This window comes from Macaca thibetana, chromosome 14 (assembly GCF_024542745.1).
Source record: "Macaca thibetana thibetana isolate TM-01 chromosome 14, ASM2454274v1, whole genome shotgun sequence".
Taxonomy (NCBI): domain Eukaryota; kingdom Metazoa; phylum Chordata; class Mammalia; order Primates; family Cercopithecidae; genus Macaca; species Macaca thibetana.
Window position 1 is genome coordinate 18,956,192 of NC_065591.1, and position 22,172 is coordinate 18,978,363.

The 22,172-nt window shown below is 41.9% G+C and overlaps 1 protein-coding gene across 9 annotated transcripts in view; it reads left to right on the plus strand.

Annotated features, from left to right (window-relative positions):
• Nucleotides 1-22,172, plus strand: part of AMBRA1 (autophagy and beclin 1 regulator 1) — a 218,057-nt gene that overhangs the window by 40,170 nt on the left and 155,715 nt on the right. For all 9 annotated transcript variants that reach the window (XM_050757527.1, XM_050757529.1, XM_050757530.1 and 6 more), the window contains 3 exons: nt 20,673-20,927; nt 21,310-21,368; nt 21,894-22,077. In XM_050757527.1, coding sequence (XP_050613484.1) covers nt 20,793-20,927; nt 21,310-21,368; nt 21,894-22,077 — 378 coding nt within the window. In that variant the 5' untranslated portion in view covers nt 20,673-20,792. The remainder of the gene's footprint in view (nt 1-20,672; nt 20,928-21,309; nt 21,369-21,893; nt 22,078-22,172) is intronic.

Below are 22,172 nucleotides of genomic sequence, written 5' to 3' on the forward strand. Positions count from 1 at the left end.
CAGAATGCAGTCGCGCAATCTCTGATCACTGCACCCTCCACCTCCTGAGTTCATATGCTTACATTTTAGCAGAGTTCAGGCCCCTCTCATAATCCTAAACTTGGGGCCTTTTATTAGTTTTACAATGGCAGTTTAGTTTTGAGAAGGGCTATTATCATTTAAACTATAAACTAAATTTCTCCCATAGTTAGCTTGTCCTACGCACAGGAATGACCAAGGACAGTTAAAGGCAAGATGGAGTTGGTTAGGTCAGACTGTTTCACTGTCACAATTTTCTTACTGTTACCATTTTTGCAAAGGCAGTTTCACAGTGGATAAAGTTGCAATGAAGCTTTGCCCAGAAAATCCAGGGAGCATGCCTTCGAGGGGTAGGTAGCTCAATCCTCACCCCACTGATTCCCTTCTGTAATCTCTTTCAACCATTAATGTCTCTCTTTGTCATTTTAAAAATGTTGTATAAATGGAATTATATAGAATATAACCGTTTGGATTGGCCTTTTTTCACTCAGCATAATTCTCTTGAGATTTATCCAAGTTATAGTACCAATAGCTCCACTCTTTTTTTTTTTTCTTGAGGTGGAGTCTCCCTCTGTCACCCAGGCTGGAGTGCCGTGGCTCAGTCTCGGCTCACTGCAGCCTCTGCCTCCCCGATTCAAGCGATTCTCCTGCTTCAGCCACCGTGGTAGCTGGGACTACAGGTGCCCGCCTGTAGAGACGGTTTCACCATGTTGGGCAGACTGGTCTTGACCTCCTGACCTTAGGTGATCCACCCTCCTCGGCCTCCCGAAGTGCTGGGATTAAAAGTCTGAGCCAGTGCCCCTGGCCAGTTCCACTCGTCTTAACTGCTACATAGTAATTCATGATTTGGATGTACTGTAGTTTGCTTAATCCTTTACCCATTGAAAGACATCTGGCTGGGCACAGTGGCTCACACCTGTGTTCCCAGCACTTTGGGAGGCTGAGGCTGGCAGACAACTTTGAGACCAGCCTGGGATTTGAGACCAGCCTGGGCAATCTGTCTCTACTAAAAGTACAAAAAACATTAGCCAGTGTGATGGCACACATCTGTGGGCACAGCTACTTGGGTGGCTGAGGTGGGAGGATCACTTGACCCTGGGAGTTGGAGGTTGCAGTGAGCAAAGATTGGTCATGCCACCCACTCCCGCCTGGGCAACAGAGGGAGACCCCTTCTGAAGAAAAAAAAAAAATCTGAATTTTTCTAAATTTTTTGGCTATTATGAATAAAACTGCTGTTAACATTTGTATACACTTTTTTTTTTTTTTTTTTTTTTTTTTGAGACATGATCTGGCTCTGAGCCCAGGTTGGAGTATGGTGGCATGATCTCAGCTCATTGCAACCTCTGCCTTTCAGGCTGAAGTGATCCTGCCACCTCTGCCTCCTGAGTAACTGTGAGCACAGGTGCATGCCACCATACCCAGCTAATTTTTTTTGTTTATGTAGAGACAGGGTTTTGCCATGTTGCCCAGGCTGGTCTCGAACTCTTGGGCTCAAGCGATCTGCCCACCTCAGCTTCCCAAAGTGCTGGGATTACAGGTGTGAGCCACTGCACCCAGCTGATATACAAGTTTTTGTGTGAACATAAGTTATTTTTCTGGATAAATGCCCAAGAATGCAGTTGCTGATTCATAGGGTGTGTATTGATTTTTTTAATTAAAAAGAAAAAGGAAAGCAGAAGTAAAATAACAAATTATGTGGTTCCTTTTCTTTCTCTTTTTTTTTTTTTAGAGGAAATTTTCCTCTCTCCCAGGCTGGAGTGCAATGGCATAATCTCAGCTTATTGCAACCTTTGCCTCCTGGGCTCAAGTGATTCTCCCACCTCAGCCTCCTGAGTAGCTGGAACTACAGGCGAATGCCCAGCTAATTTTTATATTTTTTTTGTAGAGATGAGGTTTTAACATGATGCCCAGGCTGGTCTCGAACCCTGGACTCAAGTGATCTTCCAGCCTTGGCCTCCCAGAGTGCTGGGATTACAGGCATGAGCCTCTGTACCTGGCCATGATTTATTTGTAGAGTACTTACACTCCACATTCTTGGTGCGTGTAACTTATTTACCGTGATTTCTGGTGCCTTGCTGTAGATATTGAAGCAATAATAAAAGTTTTTGAGATGGTATAGTTTTCCTTGTCTCATCTGATCTGTGTATATATTGCAAATACTAATTAATATTCATAGCCCACTAGGAGGCAAATAATGGTTACCTCCAGTGAGGTTAGCTCCTTCTTCAGATAGATAGGTTGAGGCATGGGTATTATAGAATTTGTCCAAGGTTATATAGCATGAGTCACTGTGTTCTGACTCAGATTCATTCAGATTTATTAATTCTTTCTCCCTCTCCTCATCTCTTGAATCAGATCTTTTTAATTATGACTTTCTAGGTGTGGGGACATGAAAAGAGCTTTTTTTTCTTTTTCTGTATTTTATTTTATTTTATTCTATTCTATTCTATTTTATTTTAGTGAGATGGAGTCTTACTCTGTCGCCCAGGCTGAAGTGCAGTGGTGCAATCTCTGCTCACTGCAAACTCCGCCTCCCGGGTTCACGCCATTCTCCTGCCTCAGCCTTCTGAGTAGCTGGGACTGCAGGCGCCCGCCACCACGCCCGGCTAATTTTTTTTTTTTGTATTTTTAGTAGAGACGGGGTTTCACCATGTTAGCCAGGATGATCTCGATCTCCTGACCTTGTGATCCGCCTGCCTCGGCGTCCCAAAGTGCTGGGATTACAGGTGTGAGTCACCGTGCCCAGCCCTTTTTCTGTATTTTATAGAAGCAGTATTGTATAATGGTTAGAGCACTATACAATTCTGCTCATTTGACAACAGATTTGATTTTATATCTCTCCTTCACTTAGGTAAATCATTTAGCCTCTTTAAGCTGGATTTTCTGATCTGTGAAACGGGAATAACAGATCTTCATAGTATCATTGTGAGGAAAAAGTGAGATAAAGTGTTTAGCACTACCAAGTGTGTAGCAGATGTTCAATGAATATTAGATAATATGTTGCTTTAAGTATATGTATGTGTTACATTCTATCACTTGTCTTTATCAGTTCATATGTAATTGGATACATACTGGGATTCTTCTTTTTTTTTTTTTAATACTGGGATTTTTCTGCCATGTACTTAAGAAGGCTGTAAGATTGCTCTTACTTTTTTTTTTTTTTTTTTTTTTGAGATGGAGTTTTGCTCTTGTTGCCCAGACTGGAGTGCATTGGTGCAATCTCGGCTCACTGCAACCTCCACTTCCCAGGTTGAAGCAATTCTCCTGCCTCAGCCTTCTTTTTTTTTTTTTTTTTGAGACGGAGTCTCGCTCTGTCGCCCAGGCTGGAGTGCAGTGGCACGATCTCGGCTCACTGCAAGCTCCGCCTCCCGGGTTCACGCCATTCTCCTGCCTCAGCCTCCCCAGTAGCTGGGACTACAGGCACCCACAACCGCGCCCGGCTAAGTTTTTGTATTTTTAGTAGAGACGGGGTTTCACCGTGGTCTCGATCTCCTGACCTTGTGATCCGCCCGCCTCGGCCTCCCAAAGTGCTGGGATTACAGGCGTGAGCCACCGCGCCCGGCCTGCCTCAGCCTTCTAAGTATAGCTGGGATTACAGGCATGCACCACCATGCCTGGCTAATTTTGTATTTTTGGTAGAGACAGGGTTTCTCCATGTTGGTCAGGCTGGTCTTGAACTCCCGACTTTAGGTGATCCACCCGCCCCAGCCTCCCAAAGTCCTGGGATTATAGATGTGAGCCACCACGCCTGGCTTTTTTTTTTTTTTTTTTTTTTAAGACAGTCTCGCTTTGTCGCCAGCCTAGCTTGGAGTGCAGTGGTGTGATCTTGGCTCACTGCAACCACCATCTCCTAGGTTCAAGTGAATTCTCCTGCCTCAGCCTCCTGAGTTGCTGGGATCACAGGTGCACACCACTATGCCCAGCTAATTTTCATATTTTTAGTAGAGACAGGGTTTCACTACATTGACTAGGCTAGTCTCGAACTCCTGACTTCAAGTGATCTGGCTGCGTCTGCTTCCTAAAGTTCTGGAATTACAGGCATGAGCCACTGCACCCGACTGATGGTTTCTTTTAAAGAGATGAGGTTTCTCATCAGGGTGCCATGTGGCTCATGCCTGTAATCCCAGCACTTTGGGAGGCTGAGGTGGGAGGATTCCTTGAGCCCAGGAGTTTGAGACCAGCCTGGGCACATAGTGAAACCTTGTCTTTACAAAAAATAAAGATAATTACTGGGGTGTAGTTGTATGCACCTGTAGTCCCAGCTACTGGGGAGGCTGAGATGGGAAGATCACTTACTCCTGGGAAGTCAAGTCCGCAGTTCAGTTGAGATCCTGCCACTGCACTTCAGCCTGGGTGACACAGTGAGATCCTGTCTCAAAAAACAAAAAAAGAGATGATGTCTCTCTGTGGTCTCTATGTTGTGGGCTGGTCTTGAACTCCTGGCCTCAAGCAGTTGTCCTCCATTAGCCTCCTGAGTTAGCTGGATTACAGGGGTGATCTACCTTGCTTGACTCTCAATGTTATATATAATTATTTAAGAATAGGAAGCAGGCCAGGCACCGTGATTTCAGCACTTTGGGAAGGAGAGGTGGGCAGATCATCTGAGGTCAGGAGTTTGAGACCAGCCAGGCCAACATGGTAAAACCCTGTTTCTACTAAAAATACAAAAAATTAGTCAGGTGGGGTGTCACATGCCTGTAATCCCAGCTACTCAGAAGGCTGAGGTGGAAGAATCGCTTGAACCTGGGAGGTGGAGGTTGCAGTGAGCCGAGATCATGCCATTGCACTCCAGCTTGGGCAACAAGAGCGAAACTCTGCTCAAAAAAAAAAAAAAAAAGAAGAACCACCAATGCTGCTTTATATTTATTATACTATTAATTTATAGGAAAAATTTAAGTTTCTCCTGAATTAATTCATATTTTCTCAGGCTCATATTCATAGAAAAATAGAAAGTGATCCTAAACTATTGATTTCTCCCTTTAATCTGCTCCCCCACTCACAAATATACACATACAGTAGAACCCTTCTCAATAAGTGTCTCCACTATCCACTTGGGACTTAGGCTGAAAACTTAGGAATCACTCTTAATTTCTCTCTCACACCTCACATACAGTGCATCTGTAATTCCCTTAGCTGTTTCTCCAAAATATATTCTGAGTATAACTATTCATCTCTTACATTGCTATAACCCTGGCCCAAATTCCCATCATTTTGTCATTTCCTTAGCTAAAATCCTTTAATAGTAACCCATTACACTTAATAAAATCCAAATTTTATCATGGTCTGCTGGTACCAACCTGTCTTTATTCTCTCCCTTGTTAGTGGTGCTCCAGCCATGTTGGCCTTATTTCTGGCTTTCACATGCACTAAGCTTACCTGTTAGGGACCTTAGTACTTGGTACTCTTCATTCTCCTTGAAATATTTTTTTCACCTGCCTCTTTTCTCAAGGTTTCTATTTCAAGATGCCGGTCTTAACTGAAATGTCATCTCAGAGAGGCTTTCTCTGGCCACCCCAGGTAAAAGGTTGTGTGTGTTGTTTTCTTTCACCTGCCATATTTTCCTTTTACCCCTTTTCAGTACTTGAAAGTATTGTTAATATGTAATTTTATAAAAATCACATAAGCTTTTGAGGGGCAAGAATGTTCTTCTTTACTAGAGTATCCTCCATGCCTAGAACAGTGCCAAGTACATAATATCTGCTTAATCAATGCTTGTTTGGTTATTTATCAGTGCTTTTACATCCTTCCCCATCCTTAAGTGTTCTTTATTTGGAAAGTTGGGGAAATGGAATCCAGCTTCTACTCAGATTTAAATAACTAGGTTCTTAAATCTAATGCCTTTTTTTGATTGGCTAAGAAATATGATTGGCATGGTAGGGTGGCATCTCGGCCTTTTAGCATAAGAACTCTGCGTTTAATAATTTGACTTCTTTTCTTGAAGCCTCGAGGGAAATTTTTTCTTTCCCTATTTTAGTCAGCCAAGAACCTGACCTGGGCTGACTCTAAGACTGGAAAACACTGAACACAGTATCTACTGAGCCAAGCAAGGACTGGGAGTGTAGCTCTAATACTATCTGAAGGAAAAGCCTGAATTCAAATCCTGCTTTGGCTCCTGACTCATCTGTGAATCTAGATGAATTTCTTAACCTCTTCCAGGTTTTGTTTTTCTTATTTGTCTGATGAGTAATCATGTCTGTCCTAGGACTTGTGAAGATTCCTGGGTTAATGTTCTCAAAGCTTTTTTTTTTTTTTTTTTTTTTTGAGACAGAGTCTCACTCTGTCACCTAAGATGTAGTGCAATGGCATGATCTCGGTTCACTGCAACCTCCACCTCCCAGGTTCAAGCAATTCTCCTGCCTCAGCCTCCCAAGTAGCTGGGATTACAAGCGCATGCCACCACGCCCAGCTAATTTTTGTATTTTTAGCACAGATGGGCTTTCACCATGTTGGCCAGGCTAGTCTCGAACCCCTGACCTCAGGTGATCCATCCGCCTTGGCCTCCCAAAGTGGTGAGATTACAGGCGTGAGCCACCGCGCCCGGCCCTTTATAATATTCTTGCTGTAGCTCCAGGGGTTTCCAGGAGGAATTGGGGGCAATGTGGTGCTCCCAGGAAGGAGTTGGACTCTTTCTCAAAGACTGTGCAGAGAATAGAAAGACGTGATCCTTTATGATTTGAAACTGGCCCTACTCCAACCTCTTGATATTGTTGGTGGATGAAAGGTATGTTGTTGCCAAAGTCATTAGGTCTGTTTGAGGCAGCTGGTTTCAGTTCCCGTTTCTGGGGTTAAGCTGTTTTGCCTCTGTGAAATTTCTTCCATCAGAAGCTACTCTTTTTTTGTTGCTTGCTAATAGGAAATCTTTTGCCATTTCTGTACATTTAAGAGTAGCCTTCTTGGTCTTCTTGATTCTTTTGATAACTTGAAACCAAAAAAGTGAGCTTCAGTTTCTTCTTGGTTTAGTGCTTTCCTCCTTGTTCTTCCTTCACTTTTAAGGAGTTCTTGTGTTCTCAGTGCACTGTTTTCTCCAGAATAATTTGCAGATAAAACTTCGTTTCTTTTTTCTTCATCCTTCTGAGGTAAGTGGGAGTAAGGAAAATTGTCAGTCTCAAATTTGGGTCTTATGGCTTTCTATTTCCGGTTTTGATCACACTCTGTTTTAAGCACACGCTTTCCCATGTTTCAGACATTAGGCAGCATCATTGTGAGTTACTTAAGCTCTAGTGAGCAAAACCTGTAGCAGGAAAGCTGGTGCTTCACATCTCCCCCCTTATTTTAATTATAGTAATTAGAATTTACTCGGTTTTGTATCTTCAAAACATTTTGTAAAATGGTAAGTTGGTTTTATTTTGAGTTTATATATAAAAAAAACTAATGCTGCTGCGTGTGTGCAGTAGAGGTGCAGGTTCTGTCTGTTGGCAGTTTATTTCTGGGATTTTGGCTTCTTATAAAGAAAGGGACTGTGTGTAATTTTAATTGTATTAATCTTAGTTCTGTTGAATTATTTGTTTTCAATTTGTCCAGTGGTTAATTAGAGATAATATACTCTGTGATTCTTCTTTATAATCACTGTAGTTTCCTTTGCAATCTTTCTCTTAGAACTGTAGGTGCCAGACTTCTTTGTGTGAACTTCTGTTTATCATATACTCTGGTTATTGTTCTATCTTGAGTTTTACTTTGAAAAGTAGTAATCTTATCTTGGAATTTTATAACCCATTTGTCCTAGGATTCTTCAAGGATTTTATTCCTTTAAGATGGAAGGTGTTATTACTTTCAGTTTACATATTGTAGGAAAACTTGAAATTCAGCGAGGATATGATTTGTCCAAGATTATATAACAAGCCAGCGATAAAAATCAGTTATTGAAGCTTCTTACCTCTTAGTCTTATCTTTATTTATTTATAAAGAGTCTCGCTCTGTTGCCCAGTCTGGAGTGCAGTGGCCAGATCCCAGCCCACTGCAAGCTCTGCCTCCCGGGTTTACGCCATTCTCCTGCCTCAGCCTCCTGAGTAGCTGGGACTACAGGCGTCCGCCACCATACCCGGCTAATTTTTTGTGTTTTTAGTAGAGACAGGGTTTCACCGTGTTAGCCAGGATGGTCTCAATCTCCTGACCTCGTGATCCGCCCGTCTCGGCCTCCCAAAGTGCTGGGATTACAGGCTTGAGCCACCGCGCCCGGCCATCTTTATTTATTAAATCACTGATTCTTGTTATGGACTTGATTGATACCCCTATATCCCCAGACTGCAGGATCAGCTTTCTTAGGGAGTAAATTAGGATGAAGGTTTTGTGTTTAGTATTCTCAAACTTGAAAGGTGTGATATCCCATATTTTTATCTCTGCTATCAGAATATCCACTGCCTCTGTACTGTGTTCTTTTTTTTTTTTTTTTTTTTTTTGAGACGGAGTCTCGCTCTGTCGCCCAGGCTAAGTGCAGTGGCCGGATCTCAGCTCACTGCAAGCTCTGCCTCCCGGGTTCACGCCATTCTCCTGCCTCAGCCTCCTGAGTAGCTGGGACTACAGGCGCCCGCCACCGCGCCCGGCTAGTTTTTTGTATTTTTTAGTAGAGACGGGGTTTCACCGTGTTAGCCAGGATGGTCTCGATCTCCTGACCTCGTGATCCGCCCGTCTCGGCCTCCCAAAGTGCTGGGATTACAGGCGTGAGCCACCGCGCCCGGCTGTGTTCTTAATATTCTGTGTTTCAAATAGGAGGATAAAAAATTTTACTGCTATTTTTGAGGGTTTTTTTTTTTCTTTCCTATGTATAGTTGAAGTAGTGATGGATTAGTCCTTTACTTACTCTGTTGCCTGGCCCTCTTGTGATCAATGACATTTGCATAATGAAATTACTGGCTGAAATTAGGTTGGTAATGGTGCAAAGCCTTTACTTTTTTTTTTTTTTTTGAGACAGGGTCTCACTCTGTCATCCAGGCTGGAGTGCAGTGGCGTGATCTCGGCTCACTGCAACCTCTGCCTCCCGAGTTCAAGCAATTCTCCCACCTCAGTCTCCCGAGTAGCTGGGATTGCAGGGGCATGCCACCACGCCCGGCTAATTTTTGCATTTTTAGTAGAGATGGGGTTTCACCATCTCAGCCAGGCTGGTCTCTAACTCCTGACCTCAAGTGATCCACCTGCCTTGGCCTCCCAAAGTGCTGGATTACAGGTGTGAGCCACTGTGCCTGGCTTAGGTTTTTCTTTTTAAGGTATTTGACTTGTAGAAATTGAATTTATGACCTTGAACTCATAACCACCACACTTTCTAAAACTCCAGATGTTGCTGTTTATGATAGTTTTGGGTTCATTTGGGATCTTTTCACAACTCTGAATATAAGTAAATATATATATTCATGCTCTTTTATGCTAGACATTGTGCTAGGTACTGGGACTATGACAGATATGTTTTTTGCCCTCACAGAGTTTATAATCTAGTGAAGAAGAAATTCGAGTCCTAAGAAAGGATTACCAGTGTGATAAAATAAATTTGAGATATCTTTGGTTACCTAAATTTATTAATTTAATTTCCCTATTTTCTGAAAAACTTCTTGTTGATAGTATTGAGCAGATAGTGGGTTTTCTCTAGAAAATTCTTGATACTTGTCAGCTAGATATTAGTAAATATTAGGTAGTGTTTTGTTTCGTTTTGTTTTTTGAGAGGGAGTCTGGCTGTGTCACCCAGGCTGGAGTGCAGTGGCGGGATCTCGGCTCATTGCAACCTCTGCTTCCCAGGTTCAAGTGATTCTCCTACCTCAGCCTCCTGAGTAGCTGGGATTGCAGGCATGCGCCACCATGCCCAGCTGATTTTTGTATTTTTAGTGGAGATGGGGTTTCACCGTTTTGGTCAGACTGGTCTCGCACTCCTGACCTCGTGATCTGCCTGCCTCTGCCTCTCTAAGTGCTGGGATTACAGGCATGAGTGACTGCCCAGCGATGTTAGGTTGGGTAGTGTTTTAGTTATCTATTAATGTTCAAAAAAACCACCATAAAATTAGTGGCTTAAAATCATAAAAATTTATTTTGTCTCATAATTACTTGGGTTAGGAATTTGGGCAGGACTTGTCTGGATGGTCCTTCTCCCCTGTGTAGCATCAGTTGTGCTTCATTCGTCTGCTTTCAGCTGGTGGTTGGGCTGGGTTAGAAGGTCTAAGAATTCACTCATTTGCTTGGTATCTTGAGAGTCTTCCACATGGCTTCCCTCTCTCCACATGGTATCGTATCATTCAGGTCCTCTCTGAGTCTTGCTCAGTTGCCCAGGCTGGAGTGCAGTGGCACAAGCTGGGCTCACTGCAACCTCCGCCTCCTGGGTTCAAGTGATTCTCTTGCCTCAGCCTCTCCAGTAACTGGGAGTACAGGCACGCATCACCATGCCGGCCTATTTTTGTTTGTTTTTTGCGTCAGGGCCTTGCTCTGTCACCCAGGCTGGAGTGTGGTGGCATGATCATGGCTCACTGCAGCCTCAACCTCCCGGACTCAGGATATCCTCCCACCTCAGCCTTCCGAGTAGCTGGAACCACAGGCACATGCCACCATGCCCAGCTAATTTTAAACAATTTTTTGTAGAGATGGGGGGTCTCACTGTGTTGACCAAGCTGATCTTGAATTCCTGGACTCAAACAATCCTCCCACCTCAACCTGCCAGGGCAGGGATTACAGGTGTGAGCCACTGTGCCTGGCTGGTTTTATTTTTTGTTTTTAAAAAGGTTACAGTGGTAAGATCTTTTATATGAAATGGTTTGGAGACCTCTACAGTGGACAGTCTCATTTTGCCTAGCAGAATTTGTTTTAATTTGTCTGACTGTTTACAGGGCTTTGTGGCCTAAGCTTTTTATTTTTAGAAATTAAATGTTGTGTGTTCTTATTACCATTTTCTGTCTTGTCTTTTCTTGTCTTTTTCTTTTCTCTTCTTTTCTTTTCTTTTTTTCTTTCTTGAGATGGCGTCTCACTCTGTCCCCCAGGCTGGAGTACAGTGGTGCGATCTCGGCTTACTGCAACCTCTGTGTCCCGGGTTCAAGTGATTCTCCTGCCTCAGCCTCCTGAGTAGCTGGGACTACAGGCACATGTCACCATGCCTGGCTAATTTTTTTTTTTTTTTTTTTTTTTTGAGATGGAGTTTCGCTCTTGTTGCCCAGGCTGGAGTACAATGACGTGATCTCTGCTCACCACAACTTCCTCCTCCTGGGTTCAAGCAATTTTCCTGCTTCAGCCTCCCAAGTAGCTGGGATTACAGGCATGTGCCACCACACCCGGCTAATTTTGTATTTTTAGTAGAGACGGGGTTTCTCCAAGTTGGTCAGGCTGGTCTGAAACCCCTGACCTCAGGTTATCCACCTGCCTCAACCTCCCAAATTGCTGGGATTACAGGCGTGAGCCACCGCACCCAGACCTTATTACCATTTTCATACTAATTCTTCATCACAGAATGAAGCTATTATTCTACTATAAGCATTTTTCACATGGTAAATATTTTGATCCTTGTGGTAGCCCTGTGATATACATACTATCAATAGTCACATTTTATGGATGAGGAAACTGAAGTACAGTCAGGTTAAGTAACTGTTCCTAGAAATCAAGATACTATCATATACCAAGAAAAGGATGGAGCTGGAAGTCAATCAACCATTCTGACTGCAGGGCCCATATATATGACTATACTATACTGTCTCTAATTTGGGTGTTATGGATAATAACAATAAAATAAACATCACTCATGACTTCTCCATCTAGAGTTAACCAGTTAGCATTTTGCCATATCTTTGGATATCCTTTGCACACAATAGATACACAATTCAGGGAATAGTTGGAGTTTTTCTGCTTCTAGGTGTGTTTGCCTTTGGAATGTGTTGTTTTCTGTTCTAAATTTATGATGCTTTTCCCCACATTCTCTGTACCCCTGTAAATTTAGTCTAGTCTAAGAGTCACACAAGAGCTGTATGGAGTCAGGTGTGGGTGCTGGCTCATGGTGCTTACAATTTGAACTTTGGTCCTACATGAGGTCACTTGAAGTATCCTGAAATGCCCATAGGAAAGTCCTATTAATAAAAACAAAGCTGCCAGTCATAGAAAAGCCTGTGTATTTCCATCCATATGGAGTTTCCAACGAGTACTGGGGCAGTTTTAGGCTTCTAATTAAAAACCTGAAATTTTGTAGTTAATTTTCCATTTGGGTAAACTTTACTTATGCAAGTGGTCTTAGAATAAATATTTAAAGGATTAAAAAAAAAATAATTATATCCTTGGGTTAAATCAAGTTATGGAGTATATGTCAGTATTACATGGTTGGTTTGACTCTTAGACTTTGCCCACATGGGCATAGCGAAGTGGAAGAGAGATGTAGTTACTCACATAAATGAGGAAATTGGACTCCATTTTAACAGCTTCTTACAGGCCTATAGTTTTCTGAATCACACTTCTAAATGCAGTAGGAAGGGGAAGATTTGGGGTATGAAATATTAGTCAGGTTTTAGATACAACTCTAAATTGTTGGTTCTGGTTTTTAATTCACTTCACCTATGTAGAGGGAGCCCACATCACAATGAATTATTTTTGCCACGTAAACATACTTTATTGTCTCCCTGAGCACTTTTTACTTTGTTTTCTGGTTAACAGCCTTTGGCATAATTCTTAGAAATCTGCTACTCTTGGGAATTGTGGTGTCTCTGGGGTTTCAGTTGGCCCTATTGTTTGGTGAGGGAAACCATAGTGAACCTTAGAGAGGATTCAATAGTAATAAAAACAACAGCAACAAGATTCATATTTCCACAGTTCTTTTCTTATTTGGAGCCTCATAACAACCCTATGAAGCAGACATTGTGATCCTGTTTTACAAAGGAGGAAACTAAGCCTCAAAGAGGTTAAGTATTCCCAAAGTCGTATAGCTAGAAGGTGGAGTAAAATTGCTGACATAAGATAATCAGATTGCACAAGGAACCTCTAAATCTAACTTTTAATTCCCACTGGGTTGTGGCATACTCTTTAAATGGTTTTTATGAGTAGTCGGTAAATATAATTATCTCTTAGAATTAAATAGAGAAAATCTGGAAAGGTGGTTGCCTTCTCACCTTTGGAGAGTAATCAGTCATGTTATTGGGAGTGGGAGTATGTGTGTGTGGAAATGGGATGGAATCTTGGTATTTGTCTTTTTTTTTTTTTTTTTTTAGACAGGGTCTCACTCTATTATCTGGGCTGAAGAGTGCAGCGGTACAATCATGACTCACTGCAGTCTTGACCTCCTGGATTCAAGGAACCTTCCCATCTTGGCCTCCCACTATGCCTGACTGGCATTTGTCTTACGTACATATCCTAGCCATGTCTTTTGCTTCTACTTGGATAAGCTTTTGATGATTGAGAATTGATTTTGGGGACTGTGTGACGGTATCACAAAGACTATTCTTGGTAACCTTTGTCTCAGTCTGCTTTACTTTAAGGGACATTTTGGGAAACTTGTTTCTTCTTCCTTTTTAAAAGAGGAATGAAAAACACAATTGACTGGCACTTCCTCCTCATCAGCATCCCTGTCTGACTTCAGTTTGACTTAGATCCCTTTGTTCTTTACAGGGAACACGGTAAAATCTCTTCTCAGGTGGCTGGTAAGAGCGTATCAGGAGAGAAGTCCCTTATCCTTTTAAAGCAACAGCAAATATTTTTCTTCAGACGAAAGAGAGATTGTGTAATTGTTTTACTCCCTCTGACTTCTTCCCATCAGTAAAGCTTTCTCTTGTTTCAGCTTTTAGTGTGTTTAGGTCCCTGGAAATTGATAGACATGTTCTTTGGTAATCCTGATCTTTAGATTTTTGTCTTGATACTGATATTTGTAGCTACTCTTTCCCCTTTCTGAATCCTGTAGGAATCTGAGGTTGCAGCACAGTTTTCTTAGTCATACAGTACTTCCTAGTCATACAGTACTTGTGACCTGTATTTTATTGTTCCTCTTGAGTAACAGGAGGTCAGAAGGTCAGTTTTTTTTTTTTTTTATTTTTAGGATTTGGACTACTGCTGTTTCTACCACACCTTGTGTAAGATTTAAATCTTTTTTTTTTTTTTTTTTTTTTTTAGGGTTGGTTTGTTTGCTTTTTTTTTTTATTATTATACTTTAAGTTCTAGGGTACATGTGCATAACGTGCAGGTTTGTTACATATGTATACTTGTGCCATGTTGGTGTGCTGCACCCATCAACTCGTCAGCACCCATCAACTCGTCATTTACATCAGGTATAACTCCCAATGCAATCCCTCGCCGCTCCCCGCTCCCCGTGATAGGCCCCAGTGTGTGATGTTCCCCTTCCCGAGTCCAAGTGATCTCATTGTTCAGTTCCCACCTGTGAGTGAGAACATGCAGTGTTTGGTTTTCTGTTCTTGCGATAGTTTGCTGAGAATGATGGTTTCCAGCTGCATCCATGTCCCTACAAAGGACACAAACTCATCCTTTTTTATGGCTGCATAGTATTCCATGGTGTATATGTGCAACATTTTCTTAATCCAGTCTGTCACTGATGGACATTTGGGTCGATTCCAAGTCTTTGCTATTGTGAATAGTGCCGCAATAAACATACGTGTGCATGTGTCTTTATAGCAGCATGATTTATAATCCTTTGGGTATATCCCCAGTAATGGGATGGCTGGGTCATATGGTACTTCTAGTTCTAGATCCTTGAGGAATCGCCATACTGTTTTCCATAATGGTTGAACTAGTTTACAATCCCACCAACAGTGTAAAAGTGTTCCTATTTCTCCACATCCTCTCCAGCACCTGTTGTTTCCTGACTTTTTAATGATTGCCATTCTAACTGGTGTGAGATGGTATCTCATTGTGGTTTTGATTTGCATTTCTCTGATGGCCAGTGATGATGAGCATTTTTTCATGTGTCTGTTGGCTGTATGAATGTCCTCTTTTGAGAAATGTCTGTTCATATCCTTTGCCCACTTTTTGATGGGGTTGTTTGTTTTTTTCTTGTAAATTTGTTTGAGTTCTTTGTAGGTTCTGGATCTTACACAAGGTGTAAATCATTGGCCAGGCTGGTCTCAAACCCCTGACCTTGTGATCTGTAAGATTTAAATATTACAAAGTGCTGGTTTAAATGTATTTCTTTGAAAGTGCTTTTATATTTCACTGTTAAGACAAAGGACCCTCAAAATGTTTCTTCTGAATTTTTTTATGTTGGGTAAAATAATTGCAGTAGAGGGTTAAGGTAAACTAGTAGGAACTGTAGTTTTGGCACCTTCCTAGTTAGTAATTAATCACTTATATGGCAGTTTGACCAAAGGGCAACCCTGGGTTCAGGTCTAGACTTCTGATCCTAATCTATGAGTTGTCAGGGTTACTAAGGAGATGATTTCCTTCCAGTTAGTTCATCCTTAGCTTATTCAGGAGGTTGGCCTGAAAATGTTGATATTTTCAGTACATATTTTTGCACTAATAAGTGATGAGAGCTGTATCATGAGGATACAGGCTAGAATTTGTTTCTTTGTCACTCCTTAGGTAACTGTGTGCTGTGTAGGACTAGGAACTTGGTGGGTGTTTTTGTTTTTGTTTTTGTTTTTGAGATGGAGTCTCACTCTGTCACCCAGGCTGGAGTTCAATGGCGCGGTCTTGGCTCACTGCAACCTCCGCCTTCCAGGTCCAAGCGATTCTCCCACCTTGGCCTCCCAAGTAGCTGGGACTACAGGCATGAGCCATCACACCTGGCTGATTTTTATATTTTTAGTAGAGACGGGGTTTCACTATGTTGGCCAGGCTGGTCTCAAACTCCTGACCTTGTGATCTGCCTGCTTTGGCCTCCCATAGTGCTGGGATTACAGGTGTGAGCCACCGCACCTGGCCAAACTTGGTGTTTTCTTACTTTTACATCTTAGTACTCCAGTGAGAGAACTTCAACACAGGCTCTTAATGTTTATTTTTCTTTCTGTATTTGGATACATCTGGTTGTATACTCTTTAGATTGCAGCCTTTTGTGAAATGTAAAGAGCCAATTATTATTTGGCTTTTTACAATAAGTAGTTACTACTTAAAAAAAAAAAAAGAATGGTGGCCGGGCATGGTGGCTCATGCCTGTAATCCCAGCACTTTGGGAGGCTGAGGCGGGTGGATCACCTTAGGTCAGGAGTTCGAGACCAGCGTGACCAACATGGTGAAACCCTGTCTCTACTAAAAATACAAAAATTAGCTGGATATGGTGGCAGGCGCCTGTAGTTCCAGCTACTCGGGAGGCTGAGACAGGAGAATTGCCTGAACCCAGGAGGCAGAGGTCGCAGTGAGCCAAGATCGTGCCGCTACACTCCAGCCTGGGTGACGGAGTGAGACTCTGTCTCAAAAAAAAAAAAAAAAAAAAAGTGAAAGGTGAGGTTTGGGCTTCTGGTAATAATTCTTAAAATTAAAAAGTGAAAAAAAATAGAAACTTGCCTATTAAAATGATTAAATCACCAATAATGCCACCACTCAAAGACAACCATGGTTAGTATTTATTATATTTCTTTTGTGTCCTTTTTCTCCAAACTTTTTTTTTTTTTTTTTTGAGATGGAGAATCACTCTGTCGCCCAGGCTGGAGTGCAGTGATGCGATCCCACCACCACACCTGGCTAATTTTTTGTATTTTTAGTAGAGACAGGGTTTCACCATGTTAGCTAGTATGGTCTCGATCTCCTTACCTTGTGATCCACCCACCTCGGCCTCCTAAAGTGCTGGGATTACAGGCGTGAGCCACTGTGCCCGTCTCTCCAAATATTTTTTAAACAAAGTTGGGATTATACTGCATATAAAATTTTGTGTTCTTTTTTCACTTAACATGTACTTACTGCATAATTTTTTTTTTTTTTTTTTTTTTTTTTTTTTTTGGAGACAGAGTCTCGCTCTGTTGCCCAGGCTAGAGTGCAATGGCATGATTTCAGCCCACTGCAACCTCTGCCTCCGTGGTTCAAGTGATTCTCCTTCCTCAGCCCCCTGAGTGACTGGGATTACAGGCGCGTACCATCACGCCTGGCTAATATTTGTATTTTTAGTAGAGACGGGGTTTCACCATGTTGGCCAGGATGGTCTCGATCTCTTGACCTTGTGATCCACCCACCTCAGCCTCCCAAAGTGCTGGGATTACAGGCTTGAGCCACTGCACCCGACCATTTTTTTTTGTTTGTTTTTTGAGATGGAGTTTCACTCTGTCACTCAGGCTGGAGTGCAGTGGCGCCGTCTCGACTCACTACAACCTTAGCCTCCTGGGTTCAAGCATTTCTCGTGCCTCAGCCTCCCGAGTAGCTGGGATTACAGGTGTGCACCACCATGCCCGACTAATTTTTGTATTTTCAGTAGAGATGGGGTTTCTCCATGTTGGCCAGGCTGATATCGAGCTCCTGACCTCAAGTGATCTGCCTGCCTTGATCTCCCAAAGTGCTGGGATTATAGGTGTGAGCCACCATGCCTGGCCTCATGTAATATTTTATTTTTGATTAATTAATTTGTTAATTTTTTTTTTTTTTTTTTTGGAGATGGAGTTTCACTCTGTCACCCAGGCTAGAGTGCAGTGATGTGATCTTGGCTCACTACAACCTCCACCTCGCGGGTTCAAGGAATTCTCCAGCCTCAGCCTCCTGAGTAGCTGGGATTACAGGTGCCTGCCACCATGCTGGGCTAATTTTTGTATTTTTAGTAGGGATGGGGTTTCACCATTTTGGCCGGCCTGGCCTCGAACTCCTTACCTCAGGTGATCTGCCCACCTCGGTCTCCCAAAGTGCTGAGATTACAGGCGTGAGCCACTGCACCTGGCCTAATTTTTGTCTTTTTAGTAGAGTAAATTTTATATTTTTAGTAGAGTAGGTTTTGCCATGTTGGCCAGGCTGGTCTTGAACTCCTGACCTCAGGTGATCCACCCACCTCGGCCTTCCAAAATGCTGGGATTATAGGCGTGAGCCATTGCGCCTGGTGTTGTTTAATATTTTAAACAAAATTTTTCATAAAGGTAACAGATATACCTTTTTCAAAAACTAAAATTTCAGCACCTAGTGCAGTGGTTTGCACCAGCCTGGGGAACATAGCGAGACCCCATCTTTAAAATAATTTTAAAAGTTAGCTACTCTGGAGGCTGAGGCAGGAAGATTGCTTGAGCCCAGCACTTTGAGGCTGCAGTGAGCCATGATTGCACCATCGCACTCCAGTCTGGGTGTTAGAGTGATACCCTGTTTCTAAAAAAAAACAAAAAACATACCACAAACTAACATTCCATTTCAAAAACACTGACAGGTATTGCATCCATCTTTGTTTCCATTTATCTAGTCTCTCCGGTCCCCAGTGCATTACCATTAGTTTTTCTTCTTATTCAAAAGTAGCTTTACTCAATATATTGTTTTGTACCTTGCTTTTTTTCCTCTCTCGACAATATATTTTGTACATCTATTCTTATCAGTAGCCAGAGAATCTTCCTTGTCATAGATTAGTCATCCAGTACCCTTTAGATGGACAGTTGGGTTGTCCTCAGTTTTTGCTATTGTAAGCAATAAGACAGAATTAGTAACTCCTCTGCACCAATTTTTAAGGGAAATTTATTATTTGTACAGGAAAGCCAGCTAATACATCTAGAAATAATGATAGAATTAGAAAATCAATATTTTCAGCATCTCCCCCCTTTAAAAAAGTACAAGAGGGAATCATTAATGAATGTTAAACCATTAAGTAAAAAGTTGAGAAGGAATAGTATATTTACATGATGCCAAATAATAGCCACAGATTACTAACTGTAAAGGGGGAGATATTCCTTTACAAAGAGGTCTGGCTGTTAACAACCTCAACCAAGTAATCGTATTTCAACAAATGATCACTAATGATTGTACAGTCTGAAAATATGTGCCACCTGATGTACTCCACCTTGAGGTATATAGGCACATCAACTGTGATGCACTGTCACCAAAAACATGTAAACTAATGAAGATTTTAGACCTAACCTATTGTTTACAGGAAATAAAGGTATAGAGAGGCAAGCTAAATGCTACTATGAGGAAGCAATCAGTTGAGTCTAGGATGTAAGGCATTCTAACAAGTCAACTGTCCTAATCTTTTAGAAAAGCTAGTGTCAGCTGGGTACAGTAGCTCAGGCCTGTAATCCCAGCACTTTGTGAGGCTGAGGCGGGTGGATCACCTGAGGTCAGGAGTTCAAGACCAGCCTGGCCAACATGGCAAAACCTGGTCTCTACTAAAAATACAAAAATTAGCTGGGTATGGTGGCAGGTGCCTGTAATCTCAGCTACTTGGGAGGCTGAGGCAGGAGAATTGCTTCAACCCAGGAGGCAGAGGTTGCAGTGAGCTGAGATTGCACTGTTGCACTCCAACTTGGGCCACAGAGTGAGACTGTGTCCCCTGCCCCCCCCCCCAAAAAAAAGCTAGTGTCACAAATGAAAACAAAACAAAATGTGGAGGCCATTCTAGGATAAAGGAGACTAAAGAGACATAAATGTCCAAAGTCATTGCTTGAGTTTTGATTAGATTCTGGATTTTTTTTAAGTCAACTATAAATGAAATTTTTTTTGGCAATTGGGAAGATTTCGAACAAGAACTGAAGTATTCGATGATAATTGGTATAGTAATGTTATTGTGGTTATGAGGCAGGACGTCCTTCTTCCTAGGAGGTGCATAGTGAAGTAAATATGCGGGGTTAAAGTGTCTTGATACCTACTGAAATAATTCCAAAATTATACAACAAAACAAAACAAAAAAACAACTTTGATGTAGCCATATCTCTATCCATGGAGCTAGATGAGGCAAATTTGGCAAAATATTAACAATCTTGAGTCTAGGTGGAGAATAGTGTATGTTTATTGTACTATTTTTTCAACTTTCCTATTTTTTGAAAACATTCATAGTGGAGTTGGAAGAAACAATGCCACAATGGATAACATTGTACATATGTGGATATTCTTTTGAAATACCATTTTATCAGACTACATAGTCCAGTGTATAGACCACAATTTGTTCTTTAATCATTGTACTTATGTGTACTGTTCTGCTAGTTGCCGTTTTGGTAGAATTTTAATTTGTGATGAAGTTTTTTCTTTGTAAGTCTTGTGGTAGATGAGAAAAAGAACCTGATTTTTTTTTTCCTTCCTTTTCCTTCTCTGTCCTCTACCCTGAATCTTTAGTGGAGAGGAGAAAATGAGTGAGAAAGGTACTCTCAAATAATCTTTTTTTTTTTTTTGAGACGGAGTCTCGCTCTGTCACCCAAGCCCTGGAGTGCAATGGCACTATTTCAGCTCTCTACAACCTCTGCCTCCTGGGTTCAAGCAATTCTCCTGCCTCAGTCTGATGAGTAGCTGGGATTACAGGTGCTTGCCACCACACACGGCTAATTTTTGTATTTTAGTAGAGATGGGGTTTCACCATGTTGGCCAGGCTGTCTCAAACTCCTGACCTCAAGCAATCCACCCACCTTGGCCTCCCAAAGTTCAGGGATTACAGGCGTGAGCCACTGTGCCTGGCCTGATCCTTTCTTTAGATATAAGGTTGAGCTATGGAGAATATGAGAGTATGAAATATTTTTGGAAGAAAAATTCTGGGAGAAGGGTCTTTTCTGAGAAAGTGTCATTAAATAGGAAAAGAATAATTTGCCTTTTGAGCTAGAATTGTATTTTCAGTGGAAAGCTTCTCGTTGCAGAATAGTCGTTCTTTGACATTATTCTTTATTCCTTAGATTTCCATGAAGACAACTTACAAGGACCTGTATGGCCTCATTTTAGCTGCTTCAGTGTGTTGGAGCTGTTACTTGCTCCTTCATTTCCTGGGCCTGGTGTAACAGTGGCTACTGAGCGCCATGAAGGTTGTCCCAGAAAAGAATGCTGTCCGGATACTCTGGGGGCGAGAACGGGGTGCTCGGGCCATGGGAGCTCAGCGGCTTCTGCAGGAGCTGGTGGAAGATAAAACCCGGTGGATGAAATGGGAGGGCAAGGTAAGGAAAATGGCTATATTTCACATAGGATTTGTGCTGGTGATGGTAGAATGAGATCTTAGAATGGGTTAACAGCAGAGTTGGGATATATTTATCTTGTGTGGGAGAGTTGACATATCTGACTTAGGGAGTTGTTTGTAAATTTGAAAGAATTAATGTGCTAGAAATATCTTTTTCCTTTAGAGCTAGACAGTTTTCCTGAAGGTAATTTAGGTTTATCTCTCTCAATTTGTAGCTTGATCATTGTCTCCAGTTTTTAAGCCTACACTGTGAATACTAATCTAGAATGGTTAATGTGCTTTTGAGATAGGGTGAACCATAGTCTATAAAATACATAGTCTATGTATTTTAACTTTTTTTTTTTTTTTTTTTTGTCTCCCAGAGAGTAGAACTGCCGGATAGTCCACGCTCTACCTTCTTATTGGCCTTCAGCCCAGACAGGTACTTAGTAATTATCTGTAACTTAACCTTAAGATTTGTGATAACAGTGCTTTCTGTATATTTGGCCTGGCTTGATCTTCCAAGTCAGTCCCTAAAGGCTCTCTGAAGTACTTTATGAACAGTGCTTTGGCCACATGTCAGAAAGGGAAAGAAAGTAGATGAGCAGTGCTAACCTGAAAAATCATGAGAACAAGCAAAGGAAACTGAGAGGATCAAAACTTGGAAAGTTTCTCAATAACAATCATTTGCCTGTGTGATACAGCTCACCAGTGGCATGATGGTTATTCCAGTGGAAAAAAATATTTTCTGAATGTGGCATGTGTCATTTGGGGACAGCGTGGACAAGCCAAAAGCCTTTAAAGATCAGAATATTTCTGTTTGTAGATATACTGCCTAACGTACAAAGCTTAGGTTCTTTCGTGTTGGGATCGGCAGGTAGCATCACTATTCTGTGTTGTCCAAAGTTGATAAGGTTGGTTACCCTTCCACATGCTTCTGAATTAGTTCTACTCTTTGATTTTCTAGGACTCTCTTAGCCTCCACCCATGTGAATCATAATATCTATATTACGGAGGTGAAGACTGGCAAGTGTGTTCATTCCTTGATTGGACACCGCCGTACTCCGTGGTGTGTCACTTTTCATCCCACCATCTCAGGCCTTATTGCTTCCGGCTGCCTAGATGGGGAAGTTAGGATTTGGGATTTACACGTGAGTATTTCCTTAAGATACCCTTTTCTTTTGGTATTCTGTTTTTGTTTTTTTTTTTTTTTTTTTGAGACGGAGTCTCACTCTGTCGCCCAGGC